Source organism: Xenopus laevis, chromosome 2L (genome assembly GCF_017654675.1).
Source record: "Xenopus laevis strain J_2021 chromosome 2L, Xenopus_laevis_v10.1, whole genome shotgun sequence".
Classification (NCBI taxonomy): Eukaryota; Metazoa; Chordata; class Amphibia; order Anura; family Pipidae; genus Xenopus; species Xenopus laevis.
Window position 1 is genome coordinate 50,656,051 of NC_054373.1, and position 22,827 is coordinate 50,678,877.

Below are 22,827 nucleotides of genomic sequence, written 5' to 3' on the forward strand. Positions count from 1 at the left end.
TTTGCAACAATATTCTAGTGGTGCTTTTCAGTAGGTATCACAAGCATATGTTATGAGTACTCTGGGAGAATCTTAATCCCGATAGATTGACTGCTTGTAAGAAGACTATATCTGTGCAGCAGATGCTTCGGTTTAGAGAATTCGTATAGGAATGTTGTATCGCCAGTTCTTGCTTCCGGGCAGGCTGTAGGTTTATTTGCTTGATGATTATTTATGTATGACCTGGAAAAAATACCGAAAAAGAAACCTGATTTTATGAACCAGTTACATTTTCTGTCTGAACACCCCTGGCAGGTATTGCTTGTACTTTCTGTTATTGATTGTGATACCTGTTGTGCAAGGGTTTAGCATTTAAAGAGCTAATGTGTGTGAGAGGATATTCTATTTACATTCCATGCCTCAACATTACTAGACACAACCAACTTGACTGGCTACTTCCTCTGGAGGCCATAGCACAATAAGAGGCATTTGAAAAGTAATAAGGAAGGTTGTGGCCATAACATCTTAAAAGCATGACTAAATCTTTAAACTTTAACAGCAACAAATGAATAATATTTCCATATAGAAAAACACATATATACAGTACAGGTATGGAACCTGTCATCCAGAAAGCTCCGGACCTGGGGGTTTTACGGATAATGGATCTTCATACCTTAAGTCTACTGGAAAACCATATAAACATTAAATAAACTCAGTAGCCTGGTTTTACTTCCAATAAGGATTCATTATATCTTAGTCTGGATCAAGTACAATGTGCTGTTTTATTATTACAGAGAAAATAAAATTCTTTTTAAAAATTTGGATTATTTGGATAAAATGGAGTCTATGGGAGATGGCCTTTCCGTAATCCAGAGTTTTCTGAATAACAGGTTTCCAGATATCGGATCCCATACCTGTATATATAATATGAAAGTATAGTGGTGCTTTAAGAGAAAGGCACCTCTCCTCACATAAATCTCTTCATTTGATGCAGAGGGAGAACAACTAAAGGACCACTGAGAATAAGGCGTCCTCCCTACAGGAACAAGTAAATGCTTTAGCCCAATCCAATTTCACTTTTTCAAATGCTCAAAAGGCATATTTATTAGAATTTAAAAACGCATGTTTTAATGACTATTCCTTAGGCGCTGAAGAGTTTGTTTTAGTGCAGGACCAACTGAAGCAGAGAACATTTTTTGCAGTTTCACATCTAACTATGTTAATTTCTGACATCTATTATTTCATATTCCAAGTATATTATTGCCTAAGAGGGAACATTTTTTTCTCAGGCTGTTTATATCCCGTAAAGCCATTCACACACACCAGTGTAATATGCCAGATATAATGGATATATTATGTAGGTAGCCAGAGACAAATACTATAGGTGTGGGACCTGTTATCCAGAATGCTCGGGACCTGGGGTTTTACGGATGAAAGATCTTTCCTTAATTTGGATCTCCATACCTTAAGTATACTAAAAAATTATTTCAACATTAAAGAAAACCCGTATATAACGGACCCTATACCTGTACAGTCCAAAAAGATTGGACTGTAGGAGATTGTCATGTAGTTCATAGTCTACAAACTTGACTCATGGTATGACCGAATCATTTTAGCAAAACCACACAACTATTGCACTTTTCAGCCCATTTCATAACCACTGATTCCACATAGTTTGGGTCATTTATAAACATTGGGAAAATTTGCTCCAGGGCCGCAATCTATGGTAACCAATCAGATGTTTGCATTAATTAACCTTTCTGCAGCTAGCTGAATAAAGCTAATCACTTATTGGTTACTAAAGGTTACTGCCCAGGTGCAGATATGCCCAGTGTTTATAAATAAGTCCAAGTATTAATCCATCCCTCTCTCTCACTATCTGTTAGTCTGGCTGTTTTTCTGTCTCTACATGTCTGTGTGAACTTGGGTCTGTTAAATGGATGAAGCTGTGAAATAAAAGACTTCTGAAAGAATAGGACTGCCATCTCACCCCTTTAAAACACATAATCAGGGGTGATCCTGTCCATTTTGCCGCCTGAGGTGGCCTTCATTTTGCTTCCCCACGGCACTCACCTTTCAGCCCCGGAGGGGTCGTGGGTGGTCCAGTCGCTAGTGCAGAGTGCTAGAATAACCGAATTTCCAGGTTGAAAAAACAGAAATTCGGCTCTTAGTTACCAGGGGGGCACTGCCGCCTGAGGCGAGTGTCTCAACTTGCCTCATTGGTGCAGCATCAGCAAATTAGCAAAATATTTAAATGTATGCTGAAGACTGCATGTCTTTTGTGTAGCATTTCAGTATGCTTAATAAATTAATGGCTGAATAGCCATACACAGGGCCAGATTCCTCAGGCAGGCGTCCCTAGCCCACATGGTCCTAGCACCCCCCGCACTCTCCCCCCCCCCCCCCCCCCCGCTGCAAGTGCAAATCCAGGCCTGGCCATAGTACATTATATTTCTGATTTTTAAATAGAAGAAGAAAAATGAATCATAAGCATTGTAATTTGTTTGCGTGATATGGAATATTGGGAAAGGTTCATGTTGCTGTTGGTAAAACCCAATCTTGCAATAGTTAAAAACTGGTCTTATTAAAGCAAGTGCTGTGGTTTTGACAAGATCAGCTGTATAAAACATATTGCTACGCTGAGCTTTCATAGTACAAAAGGAATATACTATAAGATTAATCACTGGTCCCTAGGAATAAGATTCTCAATCTGTGTGTGCAGTCTACATTGAATTTAACAAAAACTGTACAAAACCAATGCCATCCTGCACATAAATGCTATATGTAAGTTGATGCTCAATGGCTTCTCAATAGCTGCTCAAAGCCCACTGATCATGTGAGTGTCGCAGGCACCAAGATGGTGACCCCCTGTGACAGGATTAAAATCTTGGATCACTGCTGCTATTGAGAAGCTGCAACTTTAGGTTGGTGCTATAAGGTCATTATATAAAATATGGCATTTTTAGCAATATTAATTTTTAGGGTTTTGTTCTCCTTTAAGGCAAAGCCACAATGAGTGCAGGTCAGTTCATCCGAGGGACTATTGCTGTAATTGTTGAACAAGATCCTCAAAATACCTTTCTAAATCACAGTTGTAACCTTGTCCTACCATAGCAATCTTTCTTAAAACACGAAAAGTTTAATAAATGAATAAGTAGAACAGAATACATTCATGTATACGTTACTAATACAAGGTTACACCTTTTGCCGTTATTTTCAAGGTAAAGGCATGATTAACAACTAGGTGGTAAAAGCAAGGATATTTTCCAAGGAAAAAGACCTAATAATAAGAACTTGGATTCTGCTTACAGTGTCTATAGATGTAAACATAATTTATGGTCCTGTGACTTTCTTTGTCTAATTCTATATATTAATATTGCACTGGTTGCTATCTATGATGACTCTGTAGAAATGTCAGATACATGGAAGAACATTAATTGCCATACTACTGCAACTACATACAGGAGTTCATAGCTAGTATTCCAGATATTTGCATATAGTTTGTGCATTTTACAATGTGCCTTTTCTTGAGTTGAAGGTTATGGGGAATGGGTCTCTTGCAGTAAGATCCAAAATATCATGGAAACCAAAAAAACTAAGTATAAAATAGCATTCCAAAAAGGTAAAAATCTTCCGTGTTTCTGTTTGTATGTTGGCATGGTGGCTTGCACTGCTATCTTTCAGAGTCCTCACTTTGATCCTGACATGGGCACTGTTTGCAAGTAGTTTTTTCTCCTCGTGTCTACACTGGTTTCCTTTCATACTCCAAAAAACATACAAGTTTAACTGGCTCCTGATAAAATTGACTGTGGCATGAACATGATAGGGATCTTAGATTTAAAGCTTCAATGGGAAAGCATATAGTAAACATAAACATGAGTGAGGAACCTTCAGCATGGAAGAGAAGGTTGGTGGGTCATTGGGGAAGGGACTGTTAAATGGTGGGCAATCCCTTTGAAGCACTAATTAAATGGGTTGGAACTGTATAAATAAATAGTAATAAATAAATACAAAACTAAGAAGAGCTTGCCCTGGGTTCAATTCCTGATCCATGTCTTGTCCTTATGTATTTTGTGTAATTTGGTTTGAGCTTGAACATTGGCCTGGGTGACCTTGTTGAACTGTATCTGCACCTAACCATGGTCTGCATTTGGGCTGTACTCCAGCCTCTTCCTAATGTTACAATGTTACTCGGTTTGAGCTGCAGAGCTGCATGAGTATAAAAAGGCTTTTCACATAAGGAAACTGGCCATTTATATGCCTAAAAGTATATTTAGCCATAGTCCATTTAGTGTTCTCTATGTCTGGGAAAGAGCCTGTTTGTATTGTATACAGTATGATTTGTACCTGTCTGTATGGGGAGGGGATGCAATTCGGTAAGTTAGGAATCTTCAGAAACCAGTTTATTACTGAAAAACCCAGTCCTCAAACCTGCTACTTACAGGATTTACTGATACTGTATACGCTAATGCAAATACATAATATCTGTATATGACAGTTAGGAAGTGTTTAGTCAGGGCTTCTGGTTATTGGGGTCAACTGCAAATAATTCCTCTTGTGACGTTATAAGATAATGAATTGAATGTTAAAGAAGAACAGTTCCTGTACAATAATGGAGAATTTCAGACAATTATGCATCATTTTCCATGGGAGATTTCAGTTTACCCAAAGCATAATCCTGCCTTCTGTAATGCATTTAGAAAGGAGAATCATTGTCGTTCTACAACTATGTGAGCAGATGTTGCAAGATTATAAGGCAATGAGACATCCATTGTCTCTGCATAGTTTAATCAATTACACTGAATATGTACTATAATGTACTTTAGGCACAGAGAAGTTTGTAAAATAGGAAGTACATGTTCGGTATTGGCTTATCCAAACTTCTGGTCAAATTATGTTATTATTCTGATGTTATTAAAGTTTATGCAGACCTGTTATGTTGAATGTATAACTGTAGCATATGAGCATATGCAAGACATTGGCAGGAAAAAAAGTGAGCATTCTGGTAAAAAAAAAGGGGTAAGTTGATGCTCAATGGCTTCTCAATAGCTGCTCAAAGCCCACTGATCATGCGAGTGTCGCAGGCACCAAGATGGTGACCCCCTGTGACAGGTTTGAAATCTTGGATCATTGCTGCTATTGAAAAGCTGCAACTTTAGGCTGGTGCAATAAAGTCAGTATATAAAATATGGCATTTGTAGCCATATTAATTTTTAGGGTTTAGTTCTCCTTTAAGGCATAGCCACAATGAGTGCAGGTCAGATCTATGCTACAAACTGGATTTCTATTGCTGGATTTTATTAGGGAAGGACAAACGGTCTAATCAGGATATATGACGCCAAGAAGTGGTTCCAATCAACAGCATATAATAATAATAATGAGACACACATTAGCTTGGGCTGACACATACCTACATATTGTAGGAGTCTAATTTGACAAGAGCAGTATAGTAGCTATAAAATAATATTAGTACCCTTAAGTTATATTCCTGTCCTATATTCCTTGTCATATTACTTACACAAAACATCTGAGTCAAAGGAGAAAATTAAACATATCATTCTAGCAACATTGATTTTTATTTTCTTGCCTGAAAATGAATGCTGTTTAATGGACAAAGGTCTGCAGGCTGCACATAGCTAGAAACATAGCTCCATAAAAAATAATAAAAGACCCCTAAAGCTTCCCTGCAGCTCCATAAAAAATAAGAAAATGCCCCTAAACCTTTCCTGCAGCTCCATAAAAAATAAGAAAATGCCCCTAAACCTTCCCTGCAGCTCCATAAAAAATAAGAATATGACCCTAAACCTTCCCTGCAGCTCCATAAAAAATAAGATGTCCCTAAACCTTTCCTGCAGCTCCATAAAAAATAAGAAAATGCCCCTAAACCTTCCCTGCAGCTCCATAAAAAATAAGAAGATGTCCCTAAACCTTTTCTGCAGCTCCATAATAAATAAGAAAATGCCCCTAAACCTTCCCTGCAGCTCCATAATAAATAAGAAAATGCCCCTAAACCTTCCCTGCAGCTCCATAAAAAATAAGAAGATGTCCCTAAACCAGGGGCGGAACTACCGGGGGAGCAGGGGGTGCGAGCGTCCCCCTCAGGACATCCTGCGCCAGGGCCCGCCCCTGTCTAGTTCCGTTTCTGCCCTAAACCTTTCCTGCAGCTCCATAAAAAATAAGAAAATGCCCCTAAACCTTCCCTGCAGCTGCATAAAAAATAAGAAAGTGTCCCTAAACATTCCTTGCAGTTATTGCAGAAAATATGCTTTTTCTCTGGCATTTATGGGCTCATCTCTGATAAGTAAACACTCTCCAATACTGCAGTGTGAGCATTTCCTTTTAGCATGCAGTAGAACCCCTATTTAAGTTTTTCAGGGGACCAGAAAAAAATGGTGTAAAATCCAGGAAAATATAAAATCATGGAAATGTATTATGCATAATATATAGGTGGGACCACAAAACAACAATGTAAAATGAGGGAAAACCTAAAATCAGGGGATGTAAAATTGAGGTTCTACTGTATTTGTATGTATACCTGATATCAGGCGCTTCCATACTACAGTATATGCTTTTGCTGAAATATTCTCTGTACATAAGTACAAAGCTTCTAATAAAACTATGGCAGTCTTGTTTCTGATGCCTGTGGAGAATGCATTTGCTGAAATTTGTAATACTCCAATTCATAAATAAATGTTCTAAACATAGAATAAAAATGCCCTCACTATTCTGTATATTTAAAGCAAACTAAGTGGCAAGTACAACTTACTCAAAAAAATGCTTTCTTCCGCACGGAATGGGTGACCATAGATTGCACTGAATAGAAAGGCAGCAGGAGCCCTCCTAGTAATACAACATGTTACGCAAAGCCTTGCTGCATTATAGGATTTATACTGTAAGATGTTTTCCTATCACACCACTAACAACCTCTGGCTCTAGCACATCACTAAAGACTCTTTCTTCATGTATAATAACTTATTGTAATAACACGAGGTTGAACATGTGTCAAGGAAATAACACACACCATTATCACAGTAATACAGAAATGCTTTACCCACTGAAGTGAAGGCAGATCAAACACTACAGCAAATGAGAGAAAGGCTGAAAGCGGAGAGTATATTATACTGGGAAGGTCAATGTAGCATTCCAGATAGAGTGTAGCAGACCTATATTATTGATTAATAATAGAACAGGCTGCTGCCTTTTCAATTGATGCTGCTCGACAGATTAAAATAAAAAATTGCACTTTTATCGTACTTAAAAATAAATTAGTGTCACAGATTTGAGTTATTTAGGTAAAATAAATAGAAAGTGTGTACTGCTTCTATTGTCCACAGCCCTTCTTTTTCCAGAATTGCAGCTTATGTAAAAGCTAATGTAAAGGAGCACTTGGGGAGAAAGAAAGAAAGAAAGAAAGAAAGAAAGAAAGAAAGAAAGAAAGAAAGAAAGAAAGAAAGAAAAAGGCTGTTCAAGACACAGAATAGTCTAGAAGAGTTAGCAAGAAATCAGTACAAATAGGCCTTGTTCAGCTAGGTGCAGGTAGAACAAGAAAAAGCATTCTGATTGGTTAATATGGGTATGGGTTACTGACCAGTGCAGATTTGCTCAGTGTTGATGAATGAGCGTTATATGATGTCTTATTTATATGATGTTCTTAGGCAAATAAACAAAGGGCATTAACGGGTGTAGCTGATCAGGTCCTGTAGTGAACCTAAAATTAAAAAGCTGGTATATTTTATAACCAATAGGTAAGGTAAAGCAGTCACAATAAACATTATACATAACATTTCAATTTCTATGGAAACACTGATATAGGCTGATATATCAACTGATTTTAACATAATATACTGTATATTGAAACTACAATTCTATTCTTTATAGCAGGGGAAAAAAATCTGCACTAAACGTAATCACTACCCGAGATAATCACCGGCTAAAGAAAGTTGGATTTTTAATATTCAATAAAGAAGTAATTTTTTTTTAACTAGAATGTAGGATTTGTAATTTATCAGATGTAGTATTATGAATAACACTAAATACAGATAATATAAAGGAAAAGCCTGCCTCATACTAGCAGTAACTGATTGACATGACGAAGAGCAGAAATGATAAAGACCGAATAAGTGATGCACTTGATAAGATGTAGAGAAGGTCAAGGTAGCGATAGCTGTGTTAGGTATTTTGGCAGATGAATCTCGTTTCCAATGCTCAATATAAGGTTTGTGGTTGTATCATACTGACATGGCAGGATAAATCAACCCCTTATATATTACTTTACTATAATTATGTTATTTTATACTAAATTAGCTCGATATATTGAGCAGTCAGTTTGTAAGAAGGTGTTCATAGCTGCAGGTGACTGCCATGGTTTCATTGATGAAGGGATCCTGTCATCGGAAAACATGTTTTTTTTTCAAAACACATCAGTTAATAGTGCTACTTCAGCAGAATTCTGCACTGAATCCATTTCTCAAAAGAACAAACAGATTTTTTTATATTCAATTTTGAAATCTGACATGGGGCTAGACATTTTGTTAATTTCCCAGCTGCCCCTGTTCATGTGACTTGTGCCTGCACTTTAGGAGAGAAATGCTTTCTGGCAGGCTGCTGTTTTTCCTTCTCAATGTAACTGAATGTGTCTCAGTGGGACATGGGTTTTTACTATTGAGTGTTGTTCTTAGATCTACCAGGCAGCTGTTATCTTGTGTTAGGGAGCTGTTATCTGGTTACCTTCCCATTGTTCTTTTGTTTGGCTGCTGGGGGGAAAAGGGAGGGGGGTGATATCACTCCAACTTGCATTACAGCAGTAAAGAGTGATTGAAGTTTATCAGAGCACAAGTCACATGACTTGGGGCAGCTGGGAAATTGACAATATGTCTAGCCCCATGTCAGATTTCAAAATTGAATATAAAAAAATCTATTTAATCTTTTGAGAAATGGATTTCAGTGCAGAATTCTGCTGGAGCAGCACTGTTAACTGATTCATTTTGAAAAAAAGATTTTTCCCATGACAGTATCCCTTAAATATATTTATATATTCTTAAACATTTTAAACAGTTTGCTTTCATATGAAAGTGTTGCACATAAGAACTGAACCAACTGAATACTGAATCAATAGGATTCATATTTGGCCAAGTTCTTAGGGGGCTCATATATCAATGGTCGCTGCTATTCGAGACCCATAAATCACTGAAACCATTGTTACAAATATACAGGATATACAGGTATGGCACCTGTTATCGAGAATGCGTGTGACCAGATAAGGAACCTTTCCATAATTTGGATCTCCATACTATAAGTCTACTATAAAATAATTTTAACATTAAATGAACCCAATAGGATTGTTTAGCCTCCACTAAGGAAGTATATCTTAGTTTGGACTAAGGTACTGTTTCATTATTACAGAGAAAGAGGAAATCATTTTTAAAAAATTTTGATTATTTGGATAAAATGGAGTCTATTGCAAAAGAGCTTTCTGGATAACGGGCTTCCAAATCGCATACCTGTAGTTATAAGATCTTTTGTACAAAAAAGTGTACTATATGTGGCTTCCATAAGACCCATAAAACCAATTGACTAGCACTTTAATCAAGGGGAGTCTTGAAACATTGCAACCACTTAAGCAACCTAAGGAAAAGTCTACAACTTGCTGTTGTAAATAATACATTAATTATGATTTAATGGATTAAGGTATTGATTCACCACGGGGCATTCACTAATTAACCTTCTCTAATTGTACTGTTCTGAGCACAGGATTTCTGGTAACACCATCACTCAATGGGAAGGTCCCTAGAGCTGACCTGCACTTATATATCTGCCCTTTTGAGGGAAATGTATTTTTTAATATGCTGGAAATTGTGTAATTGTTATGAAATATCTGCTGATTATAGCATTAAATTGCTCAGCTCCCTAGGGAGCAGTTTATTTTGTGCTGATAACAACCCTTATCAGAGACTGCCATTAGGAATAAATGAATATGATTGAATTGGCATAAAATGTTTCATTTTTGGACACCAAATTATTATTATTATTATTATTATTAACAGTGCTGAAAAGGAAATAGAGTGTTAAAGGTGTACATGTCCTATTCTTAGCAACTTTTACATTTCATTTTCCAACCCTGGTCAATTGGACCCTAGCAACCAGATTGCAGCTGAAGTCCCAAATTAGTGAGCTGCTGAAAAAAAAGACAGTAAATAATTCAAAAAACACAAAAAAATTTAAAATAAAGACCAGCTGCAAATTGTTAGATACGGCATGCTAAACGTAAATAGAAAGATACCCCTGTAAAAACTCCAGATGGAAGTGGGGGTAGAACGCAGAACGTGTCAATGCTTTATAAATACACATCAATAATAATTATTACGATGCAAAGTTAACTGGGGCAAAAATGCTGTTCCTGGAATGTTCTGTCGACTTTTCAACATTTTTAGATATTGCTTTACTCCTGCATGCTTGCTTCTTTCTGTCAAAGTAATCGCAGTAATCAATAAACAGTAATCAATACAACTTCCACAATAAATATAACCTTTTATCATATGCTACCTCCCATCCCTTGTATCTTATTCACACAGAACACACTGGAATCAATTGCGTGCACAAATGTGTAAAAATGATCTTACTATAAATTCCTTCAGTATATGGACACCCATTGTTTCCCTTCTATTACCAATTCATGATAACATTGCTGCATGTAGTATTGGAATTAAATGCAATTACGCTACAAAGCTCTGTACTGCAGGTATAGAATCTGTTATCTGGAATGTTTGTGAACTGGGTTTTTCCAGATAAGGGAACTTTCTGTAACTTGGATTGTTTTTCCCCAAAATGATACAGTTTTATTACAGTATGCACCGAATCCAGGATTCGATTTAGGATTCTGCGTTTTTTTCAGTAGGAATCGGATTTGGCTGAATCCAAGTGCCTAGCCGAATTGAATTAGAATCCTTAAAATCACATGACTTTTTGTCACACAAAAAGGAAGTGAAAAAAATACTTAGCCACACACATAGGGGTATATGTGTAAAAAAACAGATCTCTAGGCTGCGTCGTGTAAAAAACTGCTTAAAATTTTTTACACGTTTTCTCTTACTCTTAGTGACTTCTGCCGGACACAATGTAAAATAACAGCGGCACATCTGGTGTTCCAATTTTTTTTTTGGTGAATTTCATTTTACACAGCATAATAAATATGCTGTGCAGTTCTCATTGACCCTTCTTGGCAATAATTTGCATATGCAAATTAGCATACAGATTTGGTTCAGGATTTGCACAAATCTTTCATGAGGGATTCGGCTGAATCCCAAAATAGTGCATTTGATGCATCCCTAGAAAGGAAATCATTTTTAAAAATCAGAATTATTGGCTTAAAATGGGCTCTCTAGGAGATGACCTTCCCATAATGGAATACAAAAATGTGGATTTTTTTGAAATAATAATGCTGCTGCTACAAGGAATATGGCTCACTAAGGCTGATGTTTGTGCTTCTTTCTTCTAGCATTAACTGGAATCGCCATGAACAGTGTACAAATCCAAGAAGGGAAATAAATATATATATTCACATATCAGCAGTAAGCCAATGATTCGGAGGGCAGTTTCCTATGAAGCATGTCTTTATATCAAAATCCCATGTTTTGCACAGCGGTATCAAATTGTTACCTAAACCCTGTAGTTCAGAATGAAAAACACAAATGTTTTTGACACCTTCTAAATCATGTTCTGAACAGAAGTCACTTGTGTATGAGCTTTGAAATTGTTTTCAGTTGCAACCTGATTTTTTGAGATTTCTGCTATTGCCCTGTATCAAATTTCACCATCCTGTGATTTCAGACATCAGGGGTCACTTAGGATTCCCCCAGGCAGGAGTGCAACAATGCTAAGGGGCAAAAGTGTGCCCCTCAGGCAGTGCGTAACTAGATGTTACTGGGCTTCAAAGTAAATTCATTTAGGGCCCTCAACATATCCAGAAGTTGACCTGTGTTTTTGTTGAAATTGCTCATTAGGTCCTCGTGGGGCCCCTGTACCTCCTGGGCCCCCCTGCAGCCTCAGGGTCTGCTTCCTCTGTAGTTACTCTCCTGCCCTCAGGTAATGGATACAGTGTGCACTTTAAGTCAGATAAAATTCTGGAGCACAGTATAGCATCATGGAGGCACAGGGCAGCCCTGTCCTTACCAAGGATAGTGCCCTGTTACAGCTACAGTTACAGCTTGCATCCTCTGCCTCCCTAACTGGCATGCCTGAACGTTGATCGATGGGAAGGGGTACACCTATCTGCCCCTATCCCTCATTGATATATCGCTGCTAAATACAGACAATGCTGTATTCATTACAGCAGCAAAGAGACTTGCAACAATTTCGCAACAGCAGAAGACAGTGTGCCAAATTCAATGAAAATGCATTGTGCTCGTTTTTCATACAACCTGTTTGATTTAGGGAGAAAATCTGTAAAATCAATTTCACTTACCTTGTTTTTCTAAAACAGTATGTCTGGGATGGAATTTAGTGTTTTTTTCTGATGTTTCTATGTGAATACCATCTTATGTTGCTCATACAGTATATATTTTATTACAGTTAATAGATAACTAAGGGCACATGAGTGCAGGTTCACGGAGCAAAGATTGGCCTAAAAATGCCTGCTTTTGGGTTTTTTGGCCCAATCTTGTCTTTGTGTACCTGCACTCAAGCTGAAGCTGTACTTTTCAGTGCAGATACGGGGAAATGGATCCACTTCACTCCGCCTGAAGAAAAAAAGCAGCAGAGCCAACGCTCCATGTGCCCTGGCACTAACAAGCTTGTCGTAAATTCCTACAATTCATACTAAGCATGATAAAAATGTGTGGAGTTTTAGCACATGTTTAAAAGGGTTGTTTATTTTCAGCTCAGTTGTTTTCAGACTGTTAACCAGAAATAAAGTGTTTTTTTTTTAGATGTTTTTCCAAGATTGAAGTTGTTTCTGATGTTTGAGTCTGGCAGCTCAGTAATCCAGGTGGAGATTCTGAACTGTTACAATTTGTTGCATTAGTTGATACATTTCTCAGCAGCATCTCTGGAGTATTAGCAGCATCTCTGGAGTATTGTATCAATTCATCAACGGCTGCCTTTAATGAAACTCCGGGATTCTTCTACGCAGGGACAAAGATAAGAAATGTATCAACTAATTGTATCAATTTAGAACAGAAGGTGAAAATTAAACTCTACACTTCAGTATTAAAAAACAGATCATGCATAGAAAGTGTTTGAAAAAAAGGTCTTTATTTCTGTTGACAACTGAACTGAAAAAAAGGTGAACAACCCCTTTAAAGGACCAGTAACATCAAACTTTCATTAGAATACATCGCAAAAAAAAACCCACTAAGACAAATGAAACTTTCAAATCGCAAAGTCATTATTAAGAAATAACTTACCGAAACTCCACTTGCACTCCTTTTCAGAAAAGACGACACGGCGATGATCCATCGTGCAACGCTCGATTTCTCCTCCCTGCCTTCCTTATAGGAGATAGCGAGGGAGGAGAAATCGAGCGCCGCACGATGGATTGTTGCTGTGTCGCCTTTTCTGAAGAGGAGCGCAAGCTTAGTTTCGGTAAGTTATTTCTTAATAAAGACTTTGCGATTTGAGAGTTTAGTGGTTTTTTTCGATATATTGCAACAAATTTTTTTGATGTTACTGGTCCTTTAAGTAGTCTAAAATGTGTACAATTAAAAACCAGAGGTTAGGACCATTAAAAACCTTTGTAGAGTCCTGGCCTAAGTCATCATATTGTTCCATAAGATTTTATATAAAGCAGTTGTGTTCTTTTCCTATTGCCTAAACCATGATAAAAGTTTATTTAAATATTGAACACAATCAACTTCTTTAATATCAGACTGTTATTGAACAATATAAGCACATGCAGTTTTCACTGAACCCCCTGAGAAGCCTGAAGCCCAGGGCAAATACTGAAAAGTTCCCTGGCTGCGGGTTTATGTGTAACCTGGAGAGGTCACTTTAATGACACATGGGCCCTTTTTATAGACAGGGAAATAAAGAAAAAATAAACATTATTATCTATTGTATATACTGTATTATATATCTTAATATATCATCACTAATGTTATTACAATGAATAATAAGTAATATGTCTAATTTCTATGTGATAGGGGAACTATACAGAGTACATGGAAGGAAGCACCGATGTCCCCGGCAGAGTAGCTTTGAAATACATGAGGATAGTGAGGTAAGAAGTGATGTTATTAATCATTTACAAGTGATATTGATGCATGCAAAACATTGCTCCCCGTCTGCTTTGCTTTCATAAGAAACTGTATATCTGATCATACAAACACATACATTTATATTAACTGACTCGTTCCATATGCCATTAAGCTAAAACAATAAGTACAGGTATGGAATCCGTTATCTGGAAACCTGTTATCCAAAAAGCTCTGAATTATGCCAAGGCCCTCTCCCGTTTTAACCAAATAATCAAAATTTGTAAAAATTATTTCCTTTGTCTCTGAAAAACATTACCTTGTACTTGATCCAAACTAAGATATAATTAATCCTTATTGGAGGCAAAACCAGCCTATTGGGGTTATTTAATGTTTACATGATTTTCTAGTAGACAAAGTATTAAGAACCAAATTATGGAAAGACTCGTTATCCAGAAAACCCCAGATCCCAATCATTCTGGATAATAGGTCCCATACCTGTATATGTAACCATTTCTTGGCACTAATTTTCAGGGCCACACTAGGGCACTAAGAAAAATATCCCAAGCCTAAGTGAGAGATCTGCAGGGTTGGTTTTTTAGTAGGAGATTTTTTTAAGAGATTTTTTACTAAATGTTTTAGTAAAAACATTTATACAAGTTAGCAATCACACAGGAAGAGGGCAGTTAAAAAGACATTTGCGTTAAAAAACAGAAACTAATACCCCTAAACACTGCAGGTCTCAATAAAAATATATCTCATGAAACAGCTAATATTTAGAACACTTTTTTAAAATAAAGGCTTTTTTCCCCCTGTTATAGCCAATGAAATAAAAGATGCATTTCTTTTATTCTCATACTTTTGGTCATTCTTGTCAGGTAGTCATGAAGGAGCACACAGACCATCATGAAATGGTGTCTCAAGGTAAAATATATATATATATAGTGAATAATTAACTAAAAGGATATTAACTAAAAGGATATTAAAAGTTACTGAGGCATTACAGGGCCACATGTTTTTATACAGGTCATGAAACTCCTGGACTTCTAATATCCTCATATTTTTCAACAGGGTGTACTTTATTTATTATAATACACACATTTCATTGAGTCATGTGACACAAATTACATCACTAAGCTCTAACCGATGACATCACTAAGCACCATTTATAAGGAAATAATTTACAGAATATTCACAGGCCCGGATTTGTGGCGAGGCCACATGGGCCCGGGCCTAGGGCGGCGAAAGTTTAGGGGCGGCATGCTGCCCAGCCTGTATTGGGAACACATCGTTCCCCATCGCAATATCGCATGTACATATGCGCACTCGCAGAAGGGGGTGCGTGCGGACTGCGGAGCTAGAATCCCGAGGCCTCGGATGGCTGGCGCTAGGACTGCAAGGCCTCGGGGGCCGGGACGCAAATCCAGCCTTGAATATTAATGGATTTTGTCTACTATAAAATGATAATATAAGTATATGCCAAGTATTCTTTCAAAAAAATTTTTATTGTCAGGATGCAACGCAACCGAACTCCTGCAAGACACAAGTTCTAGCACTTGTACTTCATGGAGGCAGTATTCTGGACACAGGAGGAGGGGACCTGAACAGCAAGTTGGCAGATGTCAACACATTCAGCTCAGTATTTGAGAAGGTGACAACAGCCCATTTTCCTGCTGCTCTGGGACATATCTTAATCCGGCTTGTTCCTTGTCCTGCAATATGCTCTGAGGCATTTTCTCTGGTTTACAAGTATGATATTTTTTTTTATTTGTGAATATATGAATGCTTATTGATTTTATGAGTACCTCTGTAACCCTTTTAGTGCCAAAAAACGTAAAAGGCTTTAAGTACCACAGACCATTGATTCTGCAGCACTTCGGGATGGAAGAGTGGCCCACTTGTTTCCCTATTTTGCTGCTGTCAGTACTTTCTGTGCCCTCCCAATTGGCCCTCACCCTTCATGATCTTGAACATGATGGCTGCCAGAGTCGGGCCAAGCCTTGACGTGGTATGGTGGCTTATCAATATTATGATCATAACTTTGTAACAAAAAAACCCTGTTTCAAAATTACATGCACTTGCATATTTACTTGAATTATTTAGACAGGGCTTTAAACTTTTTGAAATTGGCCTCAGGTGTGCATCCACAACCCCCCCAACCAAATGCCCTAGGCTGGCCACCTAACCATGCATAAATTATTATACTTTTCTTAACTGTATCTTGTGGCTTTTTTTGGCCTAAGAAATCTTTTATTGTAAAAAGAAATAGCATATTCGCTAATCATACTGTACAAATATGCGACCTGTTATCCAGAATGTTTGGGACCTGGGGTTTTCTGAATAAGGGATCTTTCCCTAATTTGGATCTCGAAATCAATGGTAAAAGGAATATACAGCTTCCAGGCAGTATTTTCAAACTGCAAGTGTTCTTTTTATTAGCAGTGTAAAGACTACATGTTTCTGGTACAAGCCCTTTCTCAAGTGTAATTTTGCAATTTAGATCTCCATACTTAAATCTACTAAACAATAATTTAAACGTTAAATAAACCCAATAGAACTATTTTGCCAACATTAGATCATGTCTTAATTGGGATCAAGTACAAAATACTGTTTTATTATTACAAACTAAAAGAATCTATGTTTTTTAATTCTTTGATTACAGTACAGTCTATGGGAGATTGTTTTCTCGTAATTTGGATCTTTTCTGGATTACATGTTTCTAGATAATGGATACTATACCTGCACAACAGGGTTTAATACTGGATGTTTTTCCTGATTTTACATAGAAAAAATCCAGTGGCAAACTAAATTTTGAAAAAATGTAAGATTTAGTCACCCCAAACACATACAGAAAAAAAGGTGATTATATTGCATTTATAGCCATTTTATTGCATTTTCAATACTGCATAGCTGTAGATTGCTTATTTGTTCATGTTAAATAGTGATGGGCGAATTTTCCCTTCGCCGGAAAATTCGCGAATTTCATGCGAAATTTAGAATTTTCGCAGGCGTTTTGCGAATTTATTCGCTGGCGGCGAATTGCGCAAATTCACCGTGAATTTTCGCCTGCCGAATAAATTCGCCCATCACTAATGTTAAACCTTTCTAAATTGCAAAAGTATTGAAACTGCAATTCTGACAACTCAATCTCACTAGGAGAAGAAAAAAAAATAATATGATGGTTTTATTGGAATTTATTGATTAGGTTGCATTCTGTATTGTTGTTGATTACTTGCCTTATGTGCAATATTTTTTTGGGTGCCTCTACAAATCACATCATTTGATAAATCTATGAATATTCAGTACCCATGACATTCATATGCAGGCTGTTCTAACTTGGTATCTAATGATATCTGTGGCATATAATGCATCAAAAATGCTACATTTATTATAGTTTCATTGTTTCGCAAATTGGGAGTAGAAAGACACGTATACCCATTTTGGATGTGGCAGAATGTGTATGAAGCACACTTAGGGTCACATTTACTAAGCTCGAGTGAAGGATTAGAATGAAAAAAACTTCGAATTTTGAATTGTTTTTTTGGGTAGTTCGACCATCGAATAGGCTACTACAACCTTCGACTTTGATTCGAACTAAAAATTGTCCGACTATTCGACCATTCGATAGTCGAAGTACTGTCTCTTTAAGAAATACTTTGACTACATACTTTGGCAGTTTAAACCTACCGAGGTACAATGTTAGCCTATGGGGACCTTCCACAGTACTTTTCTAAGATTTTTTCCTTCGATTGATTGCTTAAAATCGTTAAAATAGTTTGATTCAAAGGATTTTATCGTTCGATCGAAGGATTTTATCGTTTGATCAAACAAAGGATTTGTGCTAAATCCTTCGAATTCGATATTCGAATTTGAAGGATATAACTTTGAGGGTCGAATTCGAGGGTTTATTAACTCTCAAAATTCGACCCTTGATAAATGTGCCTCCCCATGTTTGTACCTGTAAGACTGTTGGGTGTGACTGCCCTGTGCCTTCCACTACAGTACAGAGGAACTAGTTAATGCAGGGGTGTCGAAACTTTTTGTAACGAGGGCCAGATTTAGCGAGGTGAAAATATGTGGGGGCCGACCATTCAGCCTGACAATCTTTGAACCATAAACATCATTTAACTCATTTAAACAAATTCAGTAGCAATAATATTTGGGCACATAAGTGAAATGATCTGCCACCTGGTCTATACTGCTGCCTGTGTGCTGAAGGTGTTAGCAATAGACACATACTGGCATGTAGTGACGCTCTCGCATACTTCTTTAGTTTACTGTACTGGCAGGTCAGTACGTCTATTGCACCTTCAGCCCTAAAGACGTATGCGAGAGTGGTGCGTCACTACATGCCAGTACATGTCTATTGCTAACACCTTCAGCACACAGGCAGCAGTATAGACCAAGAGGCAGATCATTTCACTAATATGCCCGAATATCATTGCTACGGTTATGTGATTCCTGATCGCACTGTGCTGGAGGGCCACATTATTATTCATTTCATGACATATTGTGCAAGGAGAGCTGACAGCATTGCTCCAAACTTCCAGCACCAGAGGGAGCACCATCTATACCCTTACCAAGGGACACATCACCAGTTCTTTTATTGTGGTTACATCCAGGGAGATAATCCAGTTGCACAGTTCAGCAGCAACCTAAAGTGGAATTTGTCATTCATTTAGACTGCTGTGCTATTGGCAGCCCTTCCAGTACTTTCAACCCAGTAAGGGGGCCCCCCATTGGTACACAAGGTTTCGGGACTTAGGTGTGCACACCGGGGTTTAAAGGGTGTTTTTGTTAAATTGTCATAGTTACTGCAGTGTTAGCAGAATACTAATTAGTGGTGCTTGCGAAGCAAAGCATCACTACTGTTATCTTGCAAACTTATTTTTATTTTTCTTCCGTATGAAAGTTTGGCGCGTAACTAGTCCCGCACCGTTTGTCCTAGACCCATGAATGAGGTGTCAAATCGTGCGGCTTAATCGGGAATGGGGTGGTATGACTTTTCTAAGGGGTGGGTGGTTAATTGCCCCTTGCGGGGGCAATTAACCACCCCGAAAAGTCCCATAGATTAACATTGAGGCCAACTTTTGACGGATTCTAGCGCAGAGAGGGAATCTTGTAGAAACGTTAAATTTACCACATTTGAAGAGGTTTGCGACCTGTGTCAGATGATACCCCACACGAGGGTATAAGTTTTACCCCCGGGGCAGGAGAGGTCCCCAAATTTGCCCCATTGACTTATAATGGGGAATTTATCGAATAATTAGTTTGTCGCAGACCCATGAATGAGGTGTCAAACCGTTCAGCTTATTCGGGAATGGGGTGTTGTGACTTTTCTGTCCTATTTTGGGGACCCAAAAAAGTGAGCGGAGCCGCAAACAACCAATCAGATTTTCCCTATTGACTTCAATGAGAAAATGTAAACAGCTGTAATTCTCACAGTAATAAAGCCAGAGCTCCCAAACTTGGCACCGTGGGTCACTGGGTGACTGCAGCCAAAATTTACAAAAAGTGGGCGGAGTCTACAACAGACAATCAAATTTCAGCCATTCAATTAAATAGGAAAATTTTAAACTGCTGCCGCTCTTAGACGGTTAATGGCAGCCTCCTCAAAGTTGGCACAGTTGGTCACTGGGGGACTGGGATTAAAATTAAGAAAAGTGGGTGGAGCCAAAACCAACCAATCAGATTTCTTTGATTGGTTTTAATGGGAAAAATTAAGAAGGCTGCCATTCTCTCAGTATTGATGTCAGGGACCTTGAATATCACAAATGTGGTCGTTGGGGTTTTCCACTTCAAGTTTAGAAAAAGTGGGCGGAGCCACCAACAACCAATCAAATTTCATTCATTGATTTTCAATAGAAAAAAATAGAAATGCTGCCATTTTTACACATTAAATGACAGCATTCCCAAACTTTGGTATGTTAGTCACTGAGTGACTGTGGTTCACAATTAGGAAAAAAAGGGGTGGGGCAACAACAGCCAATCAGATTTGGGCCTGAGTTTTGCCACGGCAAGCACCACTCACATTTTCTTCAGGAAATGTACCTCTCTAGTTGTCATACTATTGTTCAATTTCTAACCAATCATCTCTTACAGCTGCAGCTGTTTAATAAAGCCAGGTTGTGCCTGTTGCACTGCCATCTTGTGTGCCTGGTTACTGGGGTCTTGGGGTGTCACCTGGTTAAGGAAAGCAGACTCATATATACATCTGCCAACACCTACGGGTGTGCTACATGTACAGGTTCTATCTACTGTTAGAGGGTATTATGACACATACGGGTAAATGTAAAAAAAGAAAAAAAAAATGATTTGCAAAAGTTGGTGTTCTGCAATGTAACATTCTTCATTACACTGTTATTGCATTGCAAATAGTAATTGCATACTTTTAAGAAGTGCTTGAAGGTGTCATAATCTTTTGGAGCAAACATGCAATCTTTCTTCCACTGTTGAAAGTGGTCACGAAACAGTTTCCAGTTCATATCTATATGAAATTCAGGCAACGGCATAAATGTTCTCATTGCAAATAGTTTTCCGTTACCAACTTTTATTACATTCCCCCAATATAGTTTGCTATATTGCTAAATATATTGCTATGTTGCAGGAGGCAGGGTGTCAGCCATTAAAATTTAAATGCACTATTGGTGTCTATACATGGTATATACTTTGGTATTCCTATTAGTAATGAGCAAATTTTTTCACCATGCATGGACTCGTAGCAAAATTATGCATTTCCACATCGATGGATTTTCCGCAGAGCTGCAAAAACAAATTTGCAGAGAAAAAAAAAACATAGACTCTAACATATTTTGCTACAAAAAAGTCACTGCAACAAAAAAGTCGTCTATAGATTCTAATATATTTTGCTATAAAAAAGTCACATATTACCTTTAATGCATTACTCAAATTTTTGGAGTGAGAAAAGAAAAGAACACCCATTGACTTGACCCACAGACTCTAATATATTTTGCTACAAAATAAAAGATAAAGTAACCCATAGACTCTAATATCGGGCCAGATTCAAATCAGTGAGAAAAATGTATCTACTGGTTTATCACATGAAAACTCATGGACAATATGTGGAGAAATTTTTTTCTCCAAATTCAGTTCCAGTTTTTTCCCATAGACTTCAATTGAGTTTTCACTTGATAAACAGTGAGTTTTTCTGAATTGAATCAAATTGAATCTGGTCCATGAGTTTTCACCTTTCTCTCACTGAATTGAACCTGGCCCATATTTTGCTACAAAAAGACACCACAACAAAAAAGTCGCCCACAGATTCTAATGTATTTCGCTACAACAATATCACCCACAGACTTTAATGCATTTCTCAGATTGACTCATCACTAATTCCCATGCATACTAGGCATAAAAGTATTTAAAATAGTCCTGGTGTTCATATTTAGTATCTATTATGTTGCTTCATTAGGATATTCTGGGGATATGATGGTGTAAAAGGCAAGCTTTAAGTCCAGTTCAAAAATGTCATGAACACTCAGAGCAGAGCTTTGCAGTTTGGTAGTTTGGTGTAGAAAGACATACTTTACAACCAATATATACTGTTTTCTAGCATAGTGTTAGTAAGTCTTACAACACATAATACATATATAGGCTGCTTATTCTACCGCAACCAAAGTCAGAGCCATGAAAATTCATATGGGGGGGGTCTCTACAGTCTGGTCATTTCCCTATGGGACCATGCTGTAAATGATATCCTTATAAACGGCGCGTTCTGACGTCAGAACGCGATGTTTATAACAGGGGGTCAGAATTTGATGCTACGAGTCCGAATTTGACGCCGCCGTGTTCAAATTGAACGCCGGCACGCCCGATTTGGATGCCGGCGACAACAATTGGATGCCGACCCCTCCCCACCCGGCATTTCACACAAAATGTAGATTATAATGTATAATGTACCCCCTACTGAAATTTATAAAGATATTAGAAGTCACCTTGGAGTTGTGTGACCTGTATAAAAGCACTCGGCCTTGTGCTTTTATATGGTCACAAAACTCCTTGGTGACATAATATCTTTATAAATTACAGTAGGGGGTACATTATCCACTATATAATTAACTACAGAGTTTGTGTAATGTGCCAGAGGTATTATTCAATGTCATTTCGACTGGGTTTAGCTGATACATGTTTTCTTCCAGACCCACACTGTTAAATACAATGCTTTTCCTGCTTTCATAATGTGCCATAATTAAAGAGATGAGTATAAGCATCATAGCATGAAAATTGTAGGATAATACTGATATACACCTACTTTTGGCAATTTATTTGGACAGGTAATGACAGTCATTTAAGCAGTTTAAATAACGCTTTGGGAGACATTATTTTTTTTAAACTTCTTCACATGATTCTTGGTAAATGGTTGCCATGGTTACTGTCTAGTAATATAAGCTAAATGTGCCAACATTGTGCCGGACCTTTACAAAATCATATTATGTAGATTTTGTATAATTTATATTTATTGGTAAAGCAATTATAAAGAAGAACAGTCAGACACAATTAATGGAGGTTTTACGTTTTATGTGCAGTACAATGTCATTACACAAAAAGGGGATCCACTAAACTGTCATCAGTAATCATTGGCATTTTGAGCTGCCACTGTTCGATCACAATTCTAAACTTTGCATTTTGGGGCCCTTTCAAT

At 37.6% G+C, this 22,827-nt stretch overlaps 1 protein-coding gene across 1 annotated transcript in view; it reads left to right on the forward strand.

The window, feature by feature from the left end:
* Positions 1-22,827, forward strand: part of pitpnm3.L (PITPNM family member 3 L homeolog) — a 310,738-nt gene that overhangs the window by 203,198 nt on the left and 84,713 nt on the right. The window contains exons 4-5 of the mRNA XM_041581872.1: positions 14,115-14,191; positions 15,679-15,914. Of these exons, the coding sequence (XP_041437806.1) occupies positions 14,115-14,191; positions 15,679-15,914 (313 nt within the window). The remainder of the gene's footprint in view (positions 1-14,114; positions 14,192-15,678; positions 15,915-22,827) is intronic.